The sequence below is a fragment of the Pyrus communis genome, chromosome 13 (genome assembly GCF_963583255.1).
Source record: "Pyrus communis chromosome 13, drPyrComm1.1, whole genome shotgun sequence".
Taxonomy (NCBI): Eukaryota; Viridiplantae; Streptophyta; class Magnoliopsida; order Rosales; family Rosaceae; genus Pyrus; species Pyrus communis.
This window is the reverse complement of record NC_084815.1, coordinates 16,671,048-16,691,291: the sequence shown is the minus strand read 5'-3', so window position 1 is coordinate 16,691,291 and position 20,244 is coordinate 16,671,048. Positions and strand designations below refer to the sequence as shown.

General features: G+C 36.1%; 2 protein-coding genes across 4 annotated transcripts; one reads left to right on the top strand and one right to left on the bottom strand.

Moving 5' to 3' along the window:
• Nucleotides 1-1,768: 1,768 nt before the first annotated feature.
• On the top strand, nt 1,769-5,517 carry LOC137713899 (mitochondrial adenine nucleotide transporter ADNT1-like). Of its 3 annotated transcripts, none has more exons than XM_068453250.1 (8): nt 1,769-2,202; nt 2,926-2,974; nt 3,206-3,432; nt 3,567-3,604; nt 4,193-4,305; nt 4,398-4,511; nt 4,748-5,092; nt 5,199-5,517. In XM_068453250.1, the coding sequence occupies exons 1-8, from the start codon at nt 2,039-2,041 to the stop codon at nt 5,280-5,282; spliced, it is 1,134 nt and encodes a 377-aa protein (XP_068309351.1). In that variant the 5' UTR covers nt 1,769-2,038; the 3' UTR covers nt 5,283-5,517. The 3 variants fall into 3 exon arrangements, with proteins under 3 accessions (XP_068309351.1, XP_068309350.1, XP_068309349.1); XM_068453249.1 differs by having other exon boundaries at nt 1,771-2,202; nt 3,206-3,369; nt 4,196-4,305; XM_068453248.1 differs by having other exon boundaries at nt 1,774-2,202; nt 3,206-3,369.
• Nucleotides 5,518-5,809: 292 nt separating this feature from the next.
• Nucleotides 5,810-9,014, bottom strand: LOC137712263 (COP1-interactive protein 1). The gene is given in 6 exon segments (XM_068451369.1): nt 5,810-7,262; nt 7,381-7,519; nt 7,642-8,079; nt 8,172-8,690; nt 8,693-8,760; nt 8,921-9,014. Coding segments are annotated over 6 exon segments (2,514 nt in total). The 3' UTR covers nt 5,810-6,006.
• Between the last annotated feature and the right edge of the window lie 11,230 nt (nt 9,015-20,244).

Sequence of the window (20,244 nt, the reverse complement as noted above, 5' to 3'; positions counted from 1 at the left end):
ACTATTTTATTAGCTTCCGCACTGTGCACGTGGCTATGTCACTTCCACGTGACGGCCAGCACACCCTGATCTCGGTCGGGTGTGTCATGCTTCCCGTCACGTGACATTGCATAATTAATCAATGATAGAAAAATTACATATGTTTATGTTTTATGGCTAAACTTTGTATCATATATTTTTATTTTTAGTTTGTACCCACTTTTAATTTTTCAACTTTTTTTTATTATTATTTTTTTTTATTTTTAAATTTGTAGTATTTTCTTTTTAGTTTTAATTTGTATCCATATATTAATTTCTTTTTGCGCCCATATTTTTTAAAATTTCATTTGTACTCATAATTTTTTTAATCTTTTATTTGTACCCTAATTTATTTATAATGTACCAATTCTTCTTTATTAATGTACCACTTTGTTATATGTGAAATGTACCAATTTTTTTTGTAAAATGTACCAATTATTTTAACACTATGGATACATTCTTTTGCCATTTATTATTTCTTATTGTTACACAGTTTTTATCCATTTATTCAATTAAAATGTTTGAATTTTTTTTATTGTAACCGTTTCTAATAGTATTATAATGAGAGATTTTAAATTTATAGGATTATAAATCTCATAATAAAATATCAAACAATTAATGTCGAAACTATAAAAGTATAAATATTAATAGTAATATAATGAAGTGTACAAAGTCAAAGGACTTTGATCAAACTTTGAATACCATTAAGGTTTTAGTCAAAGAGTGTTAGGGACTAGGGACTGCATCTAAAGTATTCCTTAAAATAAATACAAAGGCGTCAAATGAGAACAATGCTTTAGTGATCAAAAAATGATCTGGAGTGAAATTGCTCAAAACAGAAAACTATAGTAAACTCTTAAACAACTACCATATGTATAGAAACTACAAATGTTTATTATAAGAAGATAAACAAATACAAACAATATTAGCACCAAAGCTCAAATGTAAAAATGAATGCTCTTAATTGGAACAAACTTGGTTGGTATAACCAACTTTTTCCTCTTAATATGGTTAATTGATTTCTATTCACAATCAAGCATAAAAAAAAGTAACACTTATTTAAAAGTTTATAGTGTAAGTCATACAATAGGTCAATCATAATTAGGTATTAAAATTGTGATTTATGAGAATCACTTTATGCTTACAATTGTAGAGAAACTCCAATAGACAATTGTACTAGTTACGGTTTGATAACCAAACAAAAAACGCCAAACAAAAACTAAACATAAATTTCGGTTAACTGAAAAAATAAAACCAAAATCGAACCCAAATTTTCTATACACGTTTGGTTTCGTAAGCCGAAAAATTAGATTGGACTTTTTTTTGTTAGGCCAAATCTTTTGGGCTCTCCCAACTTTAGCTGATATTTAAGTGAATATGAGTCCAAATTTTGGTGTAATTTTACGAGTTAAGAGGAATAAGATAGAATGAATAGAATGAGTCAAGATAGAGAATAACTGAATGAATTTGTCTTTATAAACTAATAATTGAGATTAATCTCAATCAAATATTAGATTCAACTCGTGTAACTAGTTTGATATTGCATTATTACATGATTGCTCACCCAACCGAAAAGAAGAGAGTATGTATTTGATTTTTGACAGTTACAAGCTAGCCCATGAGTTACCGTTACCACCAACAAACAAGACATACCCGTCTTCTAGTAAAACGCGGCAACATACAGCTGTAAAACAAATTTCTTTTTCCCAAATAAACACCCACCAAAAATATCACATCCCCAAAATCCTATATCTTTTCCACAAAAATATCAAATATAAAAAAAATTAAAAAGAAAAAAGAAAAAGGTGCAGGTTTATAGTGACGACGGCTCTATATTCTCCACTCGCGTTCCCCTACCCAACGCCACGCCTCCTTTCCCTACCCATGCGGCCGCATAACTGCCCATAAATTGCCGGAATAACTAACTCCTGGATCCTATCGGCGGCGGATTGGTCCGGGAGTCCTAAGGTTCCGGCCAGCCGTCGAGGTTCTCTGAGTGTCTGTTTGTGCGTGGGGTTTAATGGCGTCGGAGGACGTGAAGAGGACGAGTGATTCTGCAGTGTCGACCATTGTGAACCTGGCCGAGGAGGCGAAGCTCGCCAGCGAAGGAGTGAAGGCGCCGACCGGCCATGCTTTGCTTAGCATCGCCAAGTCCCTCGTCGCCGGAGGAGTCGCCGGTGGAGTGTGAGTTCGTGGCAAATCTGTATTTTATTTTTCTACTGAATAAGTAGAAATTTTCTACTTTTTTATTTTCTTTATATGATTTCTTTGCTTTACCCCTTTTGCTTTTATTTGTTTTTATGCTGAATTTACTTTAGGTTTCGTTTTCAAGCAATTTTTTTCCTATGATTTTCTTAAATTTGTGGCATGAATTATTGGACTATATTTTTTTTCGATTCGTTAATGTTTGATTGCCCGGAAATGGAAAACCTTAATTAGTTTTCATTGAATTGTTTATTCTTACTGGAATTTCATATAAATGCAGTAATTACCAATGGTGTAGTTGAATTTCAATGTTCGTTGGAAGTATATTGTAAGGAATTATGTATGTCTTGAGGCTCGATCACTGCATGGCGATGTATTTCAGGACGAAAATACTTGTGGGAAATGGATGGCGCACATGAGGAGGAAATGGGATCTTGATGGGTGAAGATTGTATGTTTTATGATCTCTATGCTGTTTGCTTAACTGGAAGCACCCATTTCTTGTTGTCGGAGTTGTTATTTCATTGTAAATAGGTTTTAGATCATTGGGTGTTAAGAACAAATAGTTATGTGTTGCTGTTATGCATGAAAGCAGTTGTCCATAGGCATTGTTGTAATGTTTGTTGTGTTACATATAACAAGAGTGCTGTGTGTGAACTTCAAACCTTACGCTTCTCTATCTGGTATTGACTACCTGCTGCAGGTCACGAACTGCTGTTGCTCCATTGGAAAGATTAAAAATTTTGCTGCAGGTATTTCTCTTATTTGCACATACGGGAAATTTGGAGATGTACCATTTGGATCCTTAATCAATACTGTGTTTATGAAACCTTTATCACTGTAATGGAATGCATGTTAATCAATGCTCTCTTTTTGGTTGTACCGGGGGCTGTGTATGTGGTGTTGGTGGCTCGTCAGGACCTAAGCATTATGCATTTTATATTGTGTCAAACTAAATTGGATTTGCTTTTCGATAAATGCAGGTTCAAAATCCCCATAGTATTAAATACAATGGGACAATTCAGGGCTTGAAGTACATATGGAGAACTGAGGGTTTTAGAGGCTTGTTTAAAGGCAATGGAACTAATTGTGCTCGCATAGTCCCAAATTCAGCAGTCAAGTTCTTTAGCTACGATGAAGCATCAAAGTATGCTTCTCCATGTCCCAGTTCCCCCGAACCCCCACAATTTTTTATTATGTGCACTGATTTGTATTACTACTTATCTTCATACGTTTATTGTTCCCCTCCCCCCAATAAAGCTTTTTGTACTTAAATGTCCATATTCGTTTCCTGTCAGCTGCATTTTGATAACTTATTCGCCTTCATGTACTTTGTCTAAATAGGGGTATTCTATGGTTCTACCGACAGCAAACTGGAAATGGTATGACCACCTCGTGCCTATTTCATATGCAAAGTCAATTGCCATGAAATTATAGGTGGCTTCATTTGGAATGAATCAATTCAAACTAATTTTCACAGTTCTAGACAACTGCCAGTTACCCATTTTGTAGCTTGTCAATGATAACTTGAATGCTCTTTACTGTCAGTCTTGATAGGGTTAGGAAGTTCAATTTATTGTTTGTGTGCTTTTATATTTGGGTTATGATATCTAATGTTAAATGGTAGTATGTTGCGAGGTAGTGTCTTATTTTTATTGATTTATGCTTGGATTATCAAACGATTCAAACCATTCCCTTTTGTGGTTGTAGTTTTCCACCTAGAGAAGCATGTAAATTAATCCTTTTGATTTCCTGGGTTGAGTCCATTCAGTCTGTGTTTGTCATCTGATATCTGATTGACAATGAGTTTCTTGTTAACATTGAATCAGTTGTGTGCTTTCTGTGGCCATGTTCTTCCCTCATGTAAAACGTATGTCTTATAGATCCAATTTTGGGAGGAAACATAATTAATTATGAAAATTGTGGCTTTGATGGATTGCTAGAGTGATATTTGTTATTCATCTCTTCAGAAGATGCTCAACTCACACCTCTATTACGCCTTGGAGCTGGTGCATGTGCTGGAATTATTGCCATGTCAGCAACTTACCCAATGGACATGGTACGAGGTCGTCTGACTGTCCAGGTATATTTTGGATATTTCTTCCTATTATCGAGGCAATTATTATTACAAATTCACTTTAATGGCTTAAATTTGTTTGAACTTTATTTCTTCAGACAGACATGTCTCCTCAGCAATATAGGGGAATATATCATGCTCTCACAACTGTCTTTAGGGAAGAAGGACCCCGGGCTCTGTACAGAGGCTGGCTGCCTTCTGTCATAGGAGTTGTAAGTGAAGTGTTTTTTTATTTCTGTATTTTCTATAGTGCTAAAATAAATAGAATCCTCTATCAAATCGTCGGTTCATTCATTAACATTTCCGTTGTCGTATTCTGCACTGTGTTCAGTATAGATGATGAGTTATAGTTCTGATGGGATACTTTTATTGGGTAATATTGTGGGAGGAAAGGTTTTATTCACATTTTTGTACGAGATGTCTTAAGTGTTTTCTAATTTTTTTACAGGTACCTTATGTTGGTCTCAATTTTGCTGTTTATGAATCTCTGAAAGACTGGTTGATCAAAAGTAGACCTTTTGGACTAGTCCAGGACTCTGAGTTGAGTGTAACTACGAGGCTTGCATGTGGGGCTGCTGCTGGGACTGTTGGCCAGACAGTTGCTTACCCTCTCGATGTCATCCGGAGAAGAATGCAGATGGTAGGCTGGAAGGATGCTGCTTTGGTTGTCGTTGGTGATGGGAAGAGTAGGGCATCCCTGGAATATACTGGGATGGTTGATGCCTTCAGGAAAACGGTCCGTCATGAGGGGTTTGGAGCGCTGTACAAGGGTTTGGTCCCAAACTCTGTTAAGGTCAGTGATTAAAGGCATTATCCTGTAATTGATATTAAAATCTTAGCATATCTTCGCGTACTTATGTTCTATCTAAACCTTAAAAACACTTTTGTTGTTCTTTTAGGTGGTGCCGTCCATAGCAATTGCTTTTGTCACATATGAGGTAGTGAAGGACGTTCTTGGAGTTGAGATGAGGATATCTGACTAAAAAGCAAAGAGAACATTGAGCCACATGTTAAACTTTTGTTCTAAATCCGGAAGTGAGCGGGAATGGACTGCGTAGGAGAAGGTATAGTGTCAGTATTTTTTAATAATTGTAGGAGGAAGTTTAGAAACAGAGACGTATTATCTTTCAAGGAAATGATGTATGCACGCCCGATTGATATCTAGAGAATACGAGTAATTTTGCCTTGAGAGATTATATTCACGCACCCCGAATTACTTCTCTCACATCTTTTTAGTTTTTTAATATTTTTCTATTAAGTGTTACTGGTGTGTAGAAAATGTTAAAAAAATTAAAAGGGTTTGGGAGAAGTAATTTGGGATGTGTGAATATAATCTCTCTTTTGCCTTTTGCATACTGCGTGCATTTTTATGCGAATCAATTTGGCAAACTAAAGCCGATGCTGTATAATCAGCTGGCTGTTGGTGATTATGAATTCGAAACTCTTATTTCTCGTACGAACCAATAACATCTGACATTCGACAGGAATGAGTTTAACAAAGAATGAATGAGTTTAACAAAGAATGAACCATCTGCATAATTTTATACATGCCTGGCATACTGACACCTTTCGTGACCTACCTAAACGCTTTATAAACACTAGCCTTCAAAAGAAACACAAAAAATGGAATCCATGACAACAACGCATGATGCAAAAGGACTAAATATTGTCGAGTTGCAAATTGCAATCGAAGAAAAAAATTTTTGATCAAGGCTGAGACGACGAGGCCCTCCCCTGGCCTCTTGGAGGAGTTGTCTTCAAGAGAACTTCCTTGAGATGATCGTACCGGCTTTGGTGATACTCGATCCAAATGCACAACTGTCTTATGGCTTCCCTTTTCTCCTCTCCTAATCCCAGCATGCCCTCCTTTTTCTCCTCCACCATCTTCTCCAAGTCCGCCGCTTTCTTCTCAAGTTGGCTCACGGTTTTGATCAGACTCCCCTTCTCCACTTCTTCCTTGCTTGCCCTTGCCCGCATCCTCTCGACCTGCTCTCCAAGTATGAACGCTTTTTCTTTCTTATCTCTCAGTTGTTTGATTAGGTCTTCCACCTCCCTCTTCAACTTCTCCCTCTCATTATTTGTTTCCGCAACCCAGTTCTTTGCAATGTGAAGCTGCTGTGGCGTTTCCAGAATGCAAGTCTCATACTTTGCATAGTCGTCCACAAATTTATTGATCACAGATTCAATTCCGCTCAAAGAACTGTTCACATTTTCTGAAACGAGTGTGATGTTTCTTTGATAGGCTTCATTGCTTGCAGTGATTACACCAGACAATCTAGCAATCCTGTCTTCAAGTGCTCTCTGTTCTTCCAGGAATTTCAGTTCAGCCTCTTTGAAGCTCTCTTCTTTCTCGGTCAATACCTGCTCTGTAACCCGGAGCTTCTGGTTTGACAGGCGGAGCTTAACTTCAATATTGCGGGAGCTTTCAACCAAAGAACTAAGCTCGTACCCTTTTTCTTCCAGATCTCGTTTCAGATGTTCAACCTCTTGCTCCAAATCAGCTATCATCTCATCTTTGGATTCAATTTTTTTACTGAAATCTTCTGCCACTTGCTCGGCTTTTCTTTCTGCAGCGTCACAATTGACCTTAGTGTCCTGGAACCGACCCTCCAGCTGTATACATTCCTCCCTTAACTTGCTGCATATCACCTCCTTTTCATTCAGCAGTCTTTGATGATCAGCGATTTTGCTCTCTAAATCAACCTTTTCATTTTCCAATTGTGTCAGGCTTTCCGAAAGTTCTTGTTTCTCCCTCTCAAACTGCAACTCCATCCGGTTCTTCTCATCCTGCAATGAATCCAACTCCTGTTCTAGACTAGTAACCTGTGACACAAAGGCTGTTATTTGAGCAGAAGCGTCGTTCACTGCACTGTCATGCTTCTCCTGGAGAGAAGAAAACTCGCCCTCTTTTTCTGTTAGTCTCTTCTCAAATTCAACAATTTGATCCTTTAGCTCCACAATTTCTGTCTCAACTGATCACTCTCAAGGCTTTTAGTTCTTATCTTCTCTTCAAGTTCTGAAATTTGGGCTTGTAATGAGTTTCTTTGTTCTCAATCTCAATTTCTGTATCTCTTTTCTGACCTCGCAAAGACTCCAGCTCCAGTTTCAGTCCTGTCACAAGAGCCTCTGATCCGATGATTTGAGCTGACATTTTACTCTCATGCAGCTCATGCTTCTCGGACAGAGTTGAATATTCCTTTTCCTTCTGATCCAATTGCTCCTTCAGATGAATAGATTCACTATTGCTATCCTCATGTTTTTTCGTGAGAGAAGAAAGCTCAGCTTCTCTCTTGTTTGATACTGACTCAAGTCTGAAATTCGGACTTCTTGTCCTGCATTTACCTTTCCCAGTTGTTTTACTTCAGTTTCTGTGCTCTCAATTTTCACTTCCATCTCTCTTTTCTGAGCTCTCAAAGATTCCATTTCCAATTCCAGCTCTGCCACAGCAGCCTCTAATCCCGTAATTTGAGCCAACGTCTTCTTCTCATGCAGCTCATGCAGCTCATGCATCTCAGAAAGAGTTGGATATTCCACTTCCCTCTGGCCCAATTTCTCCTTTAGCTGACTAGATGCAGTTGTGAGTTCTTGTATCACATTCTGTGCCTGCTGAATCTCAGTTGAGATCTCCGCAACTTTCAAGGTTTCTTCGTCCTTGGCTTTCAGATTGTGGCTTAGATCTGATACCTGCTGCTCCGCGGATTGCAGATGCTGCTTCATATGGATAACTTCCCCTCGAACAGATTCCAGTTCTTGCTCAAGGGTTACTTTTTCATCTTTCAGCTGATCAACCATGGTTCTTAATTCTGCTGTTACATTTTATCCATCTTCAATCGTTCTGAGAGCGGTCTCTTTCTCCTTAATCAAGTTATCTCTCTCTCTCTTTCCAGATCTTCCACTTTTTGATTCAGTTCAGCTTCTATCTTTTCACCAGCTTCCAGTTTTTGTTTAAGTTCACTATTCTCGGCCAAAATTTATGATCTTTCAGCATCTAACTTTTCAGCTTCAGTCTTCAAGTCAATGCCAATATTCTTCGTTTCTTCTATCTTGGTCAAAGCCGCCGCACATTCTGAGCTTAAAGCTTCCTTCTCTTCACTTGTAGCTGTCAGTCTCCTGTTCAGGTCAGCAACTTCTTGATGCGCCAATTCAAGTTCATGCTTAATCCCATCAGTGATTTTCTGAAAGTCACTTTCCAGCACTCCATTTTTACTGCTTCTGTCATTTGACGAATGTCTGGAATCTGTGTCTGAACTTGATGAAGAGCTGCAGTCCTTTTCTTGTTTGCTCCGAACTTTTTTCTTCAGCACTCAGGTTAGGTGATCATATTGTGCATAGAGTGATTGGCACTCTTTGTGGAAATCCTGAATTAGCTCTTTTTGGAGTTCTCGACGGAGGTGTCATCTTTTTCTTCAGGATCTTCATCTTTTAGAAGCTTCAATATTTTATTCACCTTCTCCTCAATATCTGCAGTAAAAACAGAAAACTTCCTTAAATTTCCATTTGATCGATCATGTAAGATGCAAGAGCGAAATATGTAACCATAGCAAAGTTTATCCCAGTTGCATTGTATAGTTCCTGCAATGCCATCTCAAAGCCTAATGAAGAATGTTAGTAGAAAATTTACCTATTTTAGTTCCTTTCAGCTCTTCATGCTTCTGTGAATTAATGTGACTTCCAAATAAGGACTTAATCGACTCCCTCACGCGGTGCTTTGGCATCGCTTCAATTTCTAAGCTTCCCCAATAGATGTGAGTTATGATGAGGCTGTATCCATCTCCAGCTTGAAGTCTGAATCGTAAAAAAAATACTTCCCTTTTAAATCATTTAGAAGCATAAGATGTAAATAGATAAGTATTCACGACAACCCACTCTATGAAACAGGATTAACAACAACCTGCTCTATGAAACAGGATTCACGACAACCTGGTCCATGAATCTATACATGGAAATGGAAACTAGCATGGTCCTTTGCCATAGCTACTTTAGGAAGCATGTACAAAGCTAAACCAACAGCTCTACCTACCAGGAATTTCCAACCAACCAATCAAATCTGAATCCGCTTTAAACTGATTTTCAATCCTACGCGGCATCAGTTTTTTTATACAATAATATATTTATACTAGGACGGTGGAGGAATAAACTTGAGTGAAGAGGATGAGTGCACTAATCTCTAAAGAATTAGGAAAAAAAAAATCAAAATTAGTAAAAGTCCAAAATCTGAGGCCACGTCATCTTTTTTAAAAAAGGCAAATCCCCTATAAAGCCTATTTGGGATCTAGAAAAGAGGAAAATGATCCTCGTCGGATCCTCTTTGTGGGGATCTAGGGGATCAAGCAATCACAGGCGTTCATCATATATCATGTGGTCAGAAATCATTTGAAATTCAAAATTTAAAATTGAATATAAATAGTATCTAACGAAAATTGGTCTTACGATATACGATGAACAATCATGATTGCTTGATCCTTTGGATCCCCACAAAGAGGATCCGGCGAAGATCCTTGTAAAAAATGAGTTGTTTCTTTTTGTTTATTTCCCGCCCATTTAACTAAGAGCCAGACAATTGTCAACAAATGCTAGAATGTATGTGTCCAATATCCTATGACCTAATGAATAAGGTGTTGAATTTCTACGAATATATTCCTAGTCCCCCTCTCTCATTTTATTAATAATATAATAATTTCGAACTATCTCCCTCCTTGATAATAGTAAATTTTTTACACTTAGTCTAGTCTTCACTTGTAAGCGAGAAGTCTTAGGTTCGATTCTCACCAAAACGAATTTGAACCATATTATTACTAGCCCATTGTGATGCTTAGCCTACCCCTCCTCTTAGTCTAGCTAATATCGTTGGTTAAAAAAACTTATTGGTAAATTTTTTTGAAAAAAAGTCAACAAATGATAGAATATATAAAAGTAGAAAAAACCAGATTAATACTTTTTTTTTTCCATATCCACCCTCGGAATACTAATAGAATTACGTAATTGCCGCTTTTAACCTGTAATTCCAGCTGACAGTCAAATATAGGAAGAAAAATATATTTACCTTAATACGCTCTTTTCCTTCTCTTCAAGTCGTCTTCAGGAAGTTTAGTCAAGAACTGCTGACCTCAAAATCTTAGCAACCACCAGGTAGTAAGAAATAATCAAATATTACCTCAGTAAATGAACAAAGAGAGTGAAAATTTTAACCATACACACAAATTTTTGCTCAATTTTTTTTTAATAAAATTCAATTAGAAGACTCGGTTGATCCGATTTCAGAATATCGTTAACAAACTTAATCCAAAGCGAAAAATCGAGCAACAGATGTATTTACAGGTTGAAGAGAAAGCGAAATCAAGCATGCATAAATCAACTATGGCGGAAAAAAAGTTTGTTCCGATCAAGAACTTCAAGAAAATTAGTGACGAAAGTTATACATAAAAAAACAGAGACTTCTTCAGTTCAGAGAAGAAAATAGAGTTGATGATCACCTGAAACTAAAAGTCGGAAGCGATTCAGGAGCCGGATGATCGAGTAGAGAGAAGCTTGCAGTTCTCCAATTGGCGAGAGTGAGGAGAGAGAAGGAGAGAGAGAGAGAGGGTGGAGAGGAGAGAAAGGTTTAAGAAAATGAAAGGGAAAAAGAGATTTTGTTTGGATTGGAGCGCTCAAAATGACTTGTACGCCATTTGTAGCTTCAAATTTCAGGTGTGGAATCTTGGAACTTCTGGTTCCGTATTTGCCCTTGTGTAATAAAGTTATTCCAAGTGAAGAAAAACTATACGTGAATACGTATTATTGAAATGAGACACTAATAATACATGTAAGTATTATCATTCTCGATTGTTACTATTATTTATCCGTTACATGTAAGCATTTTTCGCCATCAAGACATAGTTTCTAGTCAGGTTTTCGTCTGAATGCAATCAAATTCTCGGGACTTGAGAGTTAGTGATAATTGTGTCGTAAGATTAAGGTAATTAGATTATTGGGTACTTGATGGCCCATGATGTCTTGCCACGTCAGTAAATTTTTCGTGCTGGTTCGTTTGTTGTTTTCGTTGTCCCACTCAATGTAACCGTCAGGCTACCATAAAACTTCTATATAGATATAATATTGGGATCAAACCAATTTTATAACTATAACGATGTTATCATATATACAGGTGTATGAGAAGAGAGACACTTTAGTAGTTGAACATGCCAATTCTAAAATGCAATATTAGAAAAACAAAGACACATAATTTCTTAAAGTTTCAATGCATACTTTGGAGAAATATTTTATTTTATATTTTATTGTTTATTGACTATTATTATGAGGTGGATTTTAGGACGAGATTTAGAAAAATAATAATTTATTACAACCTAACGTAAATTGCATGGCCCCCGTACGATCAAAAAGTCATTGCAAAATTGGCACATAAGCCAAACACAAATTTGGGGAATAAATTGATTTGATCGACCAAAAAGTCATTGCAAAATTGGCACATAAGCCAAACACAAATTTGGGGAATAAATTGATGTGATCGACAGTGATTGGAAAAATTGTATTTTGTCTTTACATAGGATTGACTCCGTATTTGGATTCTTGGATGTGGTGCTTGTCCATTTGGTAAACGTAATTCCATCATGAGACCTTCCAGTAGGAGATGTTAACAAAATGATGAGATTTCACTTTTTAATATTAACAAGAAATTCTACATTTAAATTCTCCCACTCGTGATTACAAAAAAAAAAAAGATCGGCATAATAAACATTTTATTTTTAGTTAACTAAAAAATGAATGTTGATTGGAGAACAAATTAGAAATAAATAAAAATAACAGAATTTGAAATTCTAAAACTTTAATAATGAAAAATACATGCAATACATAATAAAATAACATAAATAAATATAGGAAGGCTAGAGCAAAAGCTATATCATTCGAACAATATTTCAAGTGCTCGTGGTTTTACGACGTCTGCTTGACCAATATACAACTATCTAATCTACAACCTGCACTAGATTATAGAATTCTGGCGAATTGCTTTGTGTAAGGTTTTGTATGGGAGAGATAGAAAGGAAAAAGATGATATACGATGGCATTGAGAGTCTTCACTTATATAGACTATTTCATATCTTTTCAAATACCTTTTGGATGTATCTAAAACCACACAAGTCTTTCCAAACAGTTGTGTCTATTAATCAAAATGTTTTTTAATTAATTTAATTAAAAACTTAATTCAAAATTAAAATTAATGAACTCTGATTAATTTTAACTTCTTAGGCCCCAAGTGCCCTTGTCTTGATTAATTAATATTAATATTCTATTAATATTATGGTATAATTATCACAAAGCCTAATCAACACAATTAGTGGCCCAAACTTCAATTCTCATTCCAAATGGTCTAATACCTAATCATTAATAAAGGTGACCAACTGAATATAAGGACATCTAGGGAACTTGAGTTCCCTGATGTGGGACTAAAGGAGCTCAAAACTCCAACAATACCCCACATTTTGAGCCAACTATTAGGTCCTAGGGTAAGGTGAAAAATGAGAGTAAACAATAGATGTGATACACATTAGGAGATGTGTCTTTTGGACTTGAACCTGCCTTAGTATATACTTATCGGATTTACTAGATGACACAGTGAATATAAAATCTTGAACTGTTCATCTCCGCAATAAACCAAGACAATAAGCAAAACATATGTCACACCAACACATCGCAAATTCATATGTTTGTGTTCATTTTGGTCCTGAACAAATCTTGGATTCATGAAAGCTTTAGAGAATGTAGCCATGTAATTCTCATAAATGCGACCCCACATTTACTCTCATATAGATGATATTGATTAAGAATAGGCTGCTACTATTCCACTTGATTTACAAGTATTAATATCATTAAACTAATGTATCCTACACCCATCAGCAGTCTCCACGCTTCTTCCATCATAGGAATGGGTATGTAAGTGTGTTTCTTCTTTGAATCTAGCCAAACCAGTTTGCCTATTGAACCTAGACCATGGGATCTCCAATCAACTAGGTTAGGTTTCCATTTGACAGTTTCATTTTACTCTATTGGCTTTAAACCTATTCCCCTCGATGTATGCTTAACTTGCTATCTTGACAAACCTTTAGTAAGCAGATTTGCGATATTATCTTTTGACTTAACATAGTCAATAGAAATTACACCACTAGAGAGCCATTGCTTGATTGTATTATGCCTTCGTCTAATTTGTCTAGACTTCCCATTGTATATATACTATTATTAGCTTGATATTGTGCAGTTAGACTATCACAATGTATACATATTGCCGTTACAAGTTTAGGCAATATGGAAACATCTTCCAAAAAATCTCTTAGCCATTCAGCTTCTTTCTCAGCCTTATCGAGAGCTATAAATTTTGATTCCATCGTTGACCGGGCTATGCATGTTTGTTTGGAAGATTTCCAAGATATTTTTGCTCCTCCCAAAGTAAATGCATATCCACTTGTGGATTTCGTATCAGTACTATCTATCAGTACTATCAGATATCCAATTCGCATCAGTAAATCCTTCAAGCACATGAGAATACCTCATATAATGTAATCCATAATTCATCGTGTGCTTTAAGTATCTCAATACTCGAATTAAAGCTTCCCAATGATCATGCCCTAGATTGCATGTATATCTACTCAGTCTACTCACTAAGTATGCTATATCAGGCCTTGTACAGTTCATAATGTACATAAGGCTTCTAATAACTTGTGAATATTCATGTTGAAATATAGCATCACCACTATTTTTCTTTAGTTTGCTTTTGGCATCAAAAGGAGTAATTGCATATTTACTTTCCAAATGACCATATTTTCTAAGTGTAGCTTCTATATAATGGGATTGTGTAAGAGTATAACATTCTTGGTTTCTTTTGATTTTTATACCAAGAATCACATCAGCTGGACCAAGAACTTTCATATCGAAACTTGATTTCAATATCTTCTTGGTCCAATTTATTATCTCTTTGTTAGTTCCCATTATAAGCATATCATCTACATATAAACACAACATAACCCAAGCATTATTTTGAGTTTTTGTGTAGACACACTTATCACACTCATTTATCTTAAACCCATGTGTGATCATAATATGGTCAAATTTTTCATGTCATTGCTTTGGAGCTTATTTAAGCCCATACAATGATTTCACAAGTTTACAAACTTTGTGTTCTTGACCTTTAACCGCAAACCCCTCGGGTTGTTTCATATATATTTCCTCATCTATGTCTCCATTTAAGAATGTAGTTTCTACATCCATTTGATGCATTTCCATGTTATGGAGTGCATCTATAGCAATCAACAGTCTTATTGAAGTAATTCTCGTTACAGGCGAGTATGTATCAAAGAAATCCAAACCATGTTTTTGATGGTATCCTTTAGCTACCAAGCGAGCCTTATATTTGTCAATTGTACCATCTGGTTTTAATTTCTTCTTAAAGATCCATTTGCACCCAATTGGCTTATTGCCAGGGGGCAAATTGACTAATTCCCATGTATGATTTTGCATAATGGAATCTACTTCACTGTTAACTGCATCCTCCCAAAATGGAGCTTTAAGAGTGGACATGGCATCTTTGAATGATTGAGGTTCTGTCTCAGTTAATAAGGTCACAAAATCAAGCCCAAAGTCCTTTCGAATTTTTGTCCTTTTACTCCTTCTAGGTTCAAGTTTTTCTTCTTCTTGAACTCTAGATGAGGATAAACCATCATCATGTTCTCTAGGTTCGTCATTAACTTCAGATACATCATGATGTAATCTTTTTTTCAAGAAATTAGACTTGCCCATTTTGTATGGAAATATATCCCCAAAAAATATTGCATTTATAGATTCTATAATAGTATTGACATGTTTATCGCTTACTTCAGAATGAAAAACTAAGAATCTATAAGCTAAACTATTAGATGCAAAACCAATAAAAACACAATCTATAATTTTAGGCCCTAATTTTGTCCTCTTTGGCAATGGGACTTGTACTTTTGCCAGGCAACCCCACACTGTAAGCAATTTAAATGTTGGGGTTCTTTCTTTCCATAATTCATATGGTGACTCCTTTCTCGTTTTAGATGGAATTCAATTCAAAATTTTATTTGCAGTAAGTAAAGCTTCACCCCACAAATTGTGTGGAAGCCTAGAGCTATTCAACATGGAATTGATCATGTCTTTAAAAGTCCTATTTTTTCGTTCGGTAACACCGTTTTGTTGCGGTGTATATGGGGCTGTTGTTTGATGAATTATGCCATGTGTGGCATAAAATTTAGCAAAGGCATGAGACTCATATTCTCCTTCACTATCGGACCTTAAGACTTTAATCTTCTTGTTAAGTTGATTATCAACTTCTGCCTTATATTTCTTAAACATATCCAAGGTCTCATCTTTGCCATGAAGTAAAAAAACATAACAATACTTACTGAAATCATCTATAAATGTTACATAATAGTTCTTTCCACCACAAGTTGGATATGATCTAAAATCACACTAGTCATTATGAATTAAATCTAACAAATCATTGGATTTTTCATGCATTGATTTAAAGCTTTGACTTGCAAATTTCGATTCTGCACAAGTCTCACATTTAACATTATCTAAATAATCAAGTTTGGGCAGCAATCCTAAATTATGCATTGTGAAAAGAGAACGAAAATTTACATGTCCTAGCCTAGAGTGCCATAAATTAGATGAATCAACAATATAAGCAGAATCATTATTTATTTTATTTATAGCATTAGCAAGTACATTCAGTATGAATAATCCATCAGCAAGGTAACTTTTTCCTACAAACATTCCCCCTTTAGTTAGTACAAACTTATTGGACTCAAAAACTAGTTTGAATCTCTTATTGCTGAGGATAAGACCAGAAACAAGATTCTTCCTTATATCGGATACATGAAGTACATCAAGGAGGGTTAATTCCTTTCCAGAAGTGAATTTGAGAACACATTTCCTTATTCCAGCCACCACAGATATAGATGCATTTCCTATAAACAGCTGCTCGTTTCCCTCGACTTTCTGGTATGAAGAGAACATATTTCTGTCACCACATACATGGCGAGTCGCACCAGTATCTATCCACCAATCAACGTGGTCAGATACAAGATTGATTTTAGAAATCATTACAGCCAGGGCATCCACATCATTTTCAACAGGTTTACGTGGTTGTTGTTGCCTTGATTTCCAGGACCTTGATCCATTCGATGGCGACATTCTTAAGCCCTATGGCCTAGCTTTCCACAAACCCAGCAACTTCCCTTAATTTTCTTAAAGTCTTTGCCTTTCACATCGGGAACAAAGTTAATTTCATTCTTCTTAGTTTTTTGGAATTTCGACCTTTGCTTTGATGAACTTCCTTCAACAACATACGCCTTGGCTTCCATACTTGAAACCAAGCCCTTCTCGTTCTTTCTATTGTCTTCTTCAATTCTTAGCCTTACAATGAGGTCTTTGAGGGTCATCTCTTTACGTTTATGGTTGAGATAGTTCTTGAACTCCTTCCACGAAGGTGGTAATTTCTCCATAAAAGACGCCACCTGAAAAGACTCATTGATCACCATCCCTTCAACATGAATGTTATGGATGATTTTTCGGAGATCTTTAGTTTGAGAGACAACAGACTTGGAATGTACCATTTTATAGTCCAAAAATTTGACCACGACAAATTTCTTTGAGCTAGCATCCTCTGTTTTATATTTTTTTTCTTAAGTGATTCCCAAAGTTCTGTATCTATTTTGCATACCACGTAGACATCATACAACGAATCATCTAATGCATTGAGAATATAGTTTCTACAGAGGAAATCATTATGATTCCAAGCATTTATAGCCATCAGAGTTCTTACACAAATATTATCTCCTTCTACACATGGCACAGTCTCACACATAACATTAGCCAGATTCAGAGTTGTCAAATAAAACAACATTTTCTGCTGCCATCTTTTGAAGTCTTCGCCCTTAAATTTCTCAGGCTTTTCAAAATGAGTTTAGTTCTTGATTGTTCTATACTGTTTGAAGATTATTGGAGAACAATTCAAAAATAAATAAAAATAACAGAACTTGAAATTCTAAAACTTTATTAACAAAAAATACTTGCAATATAGAATGTAATAACAAAAATAAATACAAGAATTAAAATGGTACTAACTTGACTGAATCATAGATAAAGGCTACCGCAAAAGCTATGTCCTTCAAACAATATTTCCGTCCCACTCTTGTGCTTGTGGTTCTATGACGTCTGCTTGACCAGGATACAACTATCTAATCTACAACCTGCACTAGATTATAGAATTCTAACGAATTACTTTGTGTGTTTACTCTTTGTAAAATTTTGTATGGGAGAGATAGAAAGGGAAAAGATGATATACGATGGAACCGAGAGTCTTCAGTTATATAGGCTATTTCATACATTTTCAAATACCTTTTGGATATATCTGAAACCACTATTTCCAAACAATTGTGTCTATTAATCAAAACGTTTTTAATTAATTTAATAAAATTTAATTCGAAATTAAAATTAATGAACTCTGATTAATTTTAACTTCTTAGTTCCCAAGTGCCCTTGTCTTGATTAATTAATATTAATATTCTATTAACATTATGGTATAATTATCACAAGCCTAATCCACACAATTATTGGCCCAAACCTCAATTCTCATTCTAAATGGTCCAATACCTAATCACTAATAAAGGTAACCAACCTAATATAAGGGCCTCTAGGGAACTTGAGTTCCTCGATGTGGGACTAAAGAAGCTCTAAACTCCAACATCAGAAGCTAGTGCATGGTATCAAATTACGTTGATATACCAATCAGTTAAACTTGAAGAATGCGGAATCAGGGGGAGATACATATCGGGGGAGCATCCATGATACATGTATGTTGTACTCTTTTTCTTTCCACTAGGATTTTCCAACTGGATTTTTCCTATTAAGGTTTTAACGAGGCAACATAAGCATACTTAACACTATATCAACAATCTAAGCAAAGTTGTACTCTTTTTCTTTGCTACGATTTTTTTTTTTTTTACTAGGTTTTTCCGAGCAAGGTTTTAATGAGGCAACTGAAGTTGATATGTAGGCATCCAATGAGGAGTGCTGTAAAATTATGAGAATGAATGCCCATAGTAATGTATTTGTTATTATGTGAAGTTTTCAACATTTCACTTTTTGGTTTGTCACAGATATAGCTCTATATAAAGAGCACTTCATGTGTGATTACAATACACAGCAAAAAAAAAAAAGTCAAGCAATAATATCAGTATCTCTCCCTTCCTCTTTTTGGAATCTTTTGTTATAGTTATGAAACTAAACGGTGTGATAACTAGCACCGCTTCTCTCCTGTCCTTAGTAAAAGTTATCTCTCTAACTTTTTCCTATTTATAACACGTTATCAGCACGACTCTCTAACCTTAACCAGTTTTCATCTCCCTTCGCCAAAACATGCTTCCTCCAAGGATTTTACTGTTCTTCTTCCTCCTCTGCTTGATGTACCCTCGCTAAGATCTGCTAGCACCGTGCCTGTTCTTAATTCTCAATATAACAATTCCTTATATTTTTTATTTCTTATTTGGTGTAGCTCCTGACTACTAACGCAATGTTTATTTATGTTAATTTTTTTGTGACCAAAGATGGTACGGTACAATCGCCATCTTGAATTGCAGATTTAATTTTACAGCAATTTTAGGTGGTGAGGCATAATCGCCCACCCTGCTTTGCATATTTAAATTTTCCTGCTGCTTGAGTGGTGCAATATAATCGCCCACCCTATGCTATATTGTTTCAATGAGAGTGGTGCGGTACAATCGCCCTCCTCATTAATCATCTAAATCTCGAGCCTGAAGTTTCGAGTGCTTATCATTTTGGCCTAAATATCAAAATGAAAAATTTGTAAAAACCAAAAGTTCTAACACTACATTCCTCTAGAGTATATATTATTGCAAGTTCTTACACATCTCATTTTTCTTTCAGAAAAGAAAATGGCGAACTTGACAAAGCTTGATTTTGTTGCCCTAGATATTATTGGGAAGAATTACCTTACCTAGGCAGTGGATACAAAGATCCATCTACAGGCAGGGAACTTGGAGAAACCATCAAGGAGGAAAACATTGCATCCTTTCAAGATCTGGCACATGCCATGATCTTTATCCATCGCCACCTTGATAAAGGACTGAATAACGAGTACGTAATGGTTGAAGATCTATTAGCCATTTGAAAGGCATTGAGAAATAGATACAATCACTAGAAAACAGTGATTCTTCCAAAGGCTTGTTATGAGTGGACGCACCTAAGGATCTAGGATTTCAAGATGGTTGCTGAGTACAACTCTGCAATGTTCAGAATTAGCTCCCAGGTGAAGTTTGTATGGAGGCCATCACTGAGGAAGATATATTGGAAAAGACTTTCAGCACCTTTCATGCCTCCAACGTGTTCTTGCAGCAGCAATATAAAGAGTGAGGCTTTATTAAGTACAATCAACTGATATCGGTGCTCATTATGGCTGAACAAAACAATGTGCTCTTGATGAAAAATCATCAGTCCCAATATTGGATCAGCGCCATTCCCAAAACTGAATGTTGCTTCCCTTGAAGTGAATACCACATCATCTCATGACAATAATTACAAACGAGGATGTGGCCACAAGCGAGGCTGGTGGAATGGGAAAGGCAAGAATCATGGTGTCCAGTTTCATAACCAGGGTCTAAGGTATAATTCAAGCCCGAGCTTCAAAAATGTAAATTGCCACAAAGGCAAAGCTCATATGAATAACACTCCTAGAAATCCTAAAGGAGCCTACCATAGGTGTGGTGGCAATAGGTACTGGGAGCGTACATGTCACACCCTAAAACATCTGGTGGACCTGTATCAAGCCTCCCTCAAAGAGAAGGGTGTCGAAACCAATTTTCTCGACCAGGCTAAACCAATAGATATACCTGATCCAGTGTTCGATTTATCAGGACA

Coding starts and splice junctions, on each gene's coding strand:
- LOC137713899 (XM_068453250.1), top strand. CDS start 2,039: ATGGCGTCGGAGGACGTGAAGAGGACGAGTGATTCTGCAGTGTCGACC. Junction 2,203..2,925: donor GGAGGAGTCGCCGGTGGAGT/GTGAGTTCGTGG, acceptor TACCTGCTGCAG/GTCACGAACTGCTGTTGCTC. Junction 2,975..3,205: donor GATTAAAAATTTTGCTGCAG/GTATTTCTCTTA, acceptor CGATAAATGCAG/GTTCAAAATCCCCATAGTAT.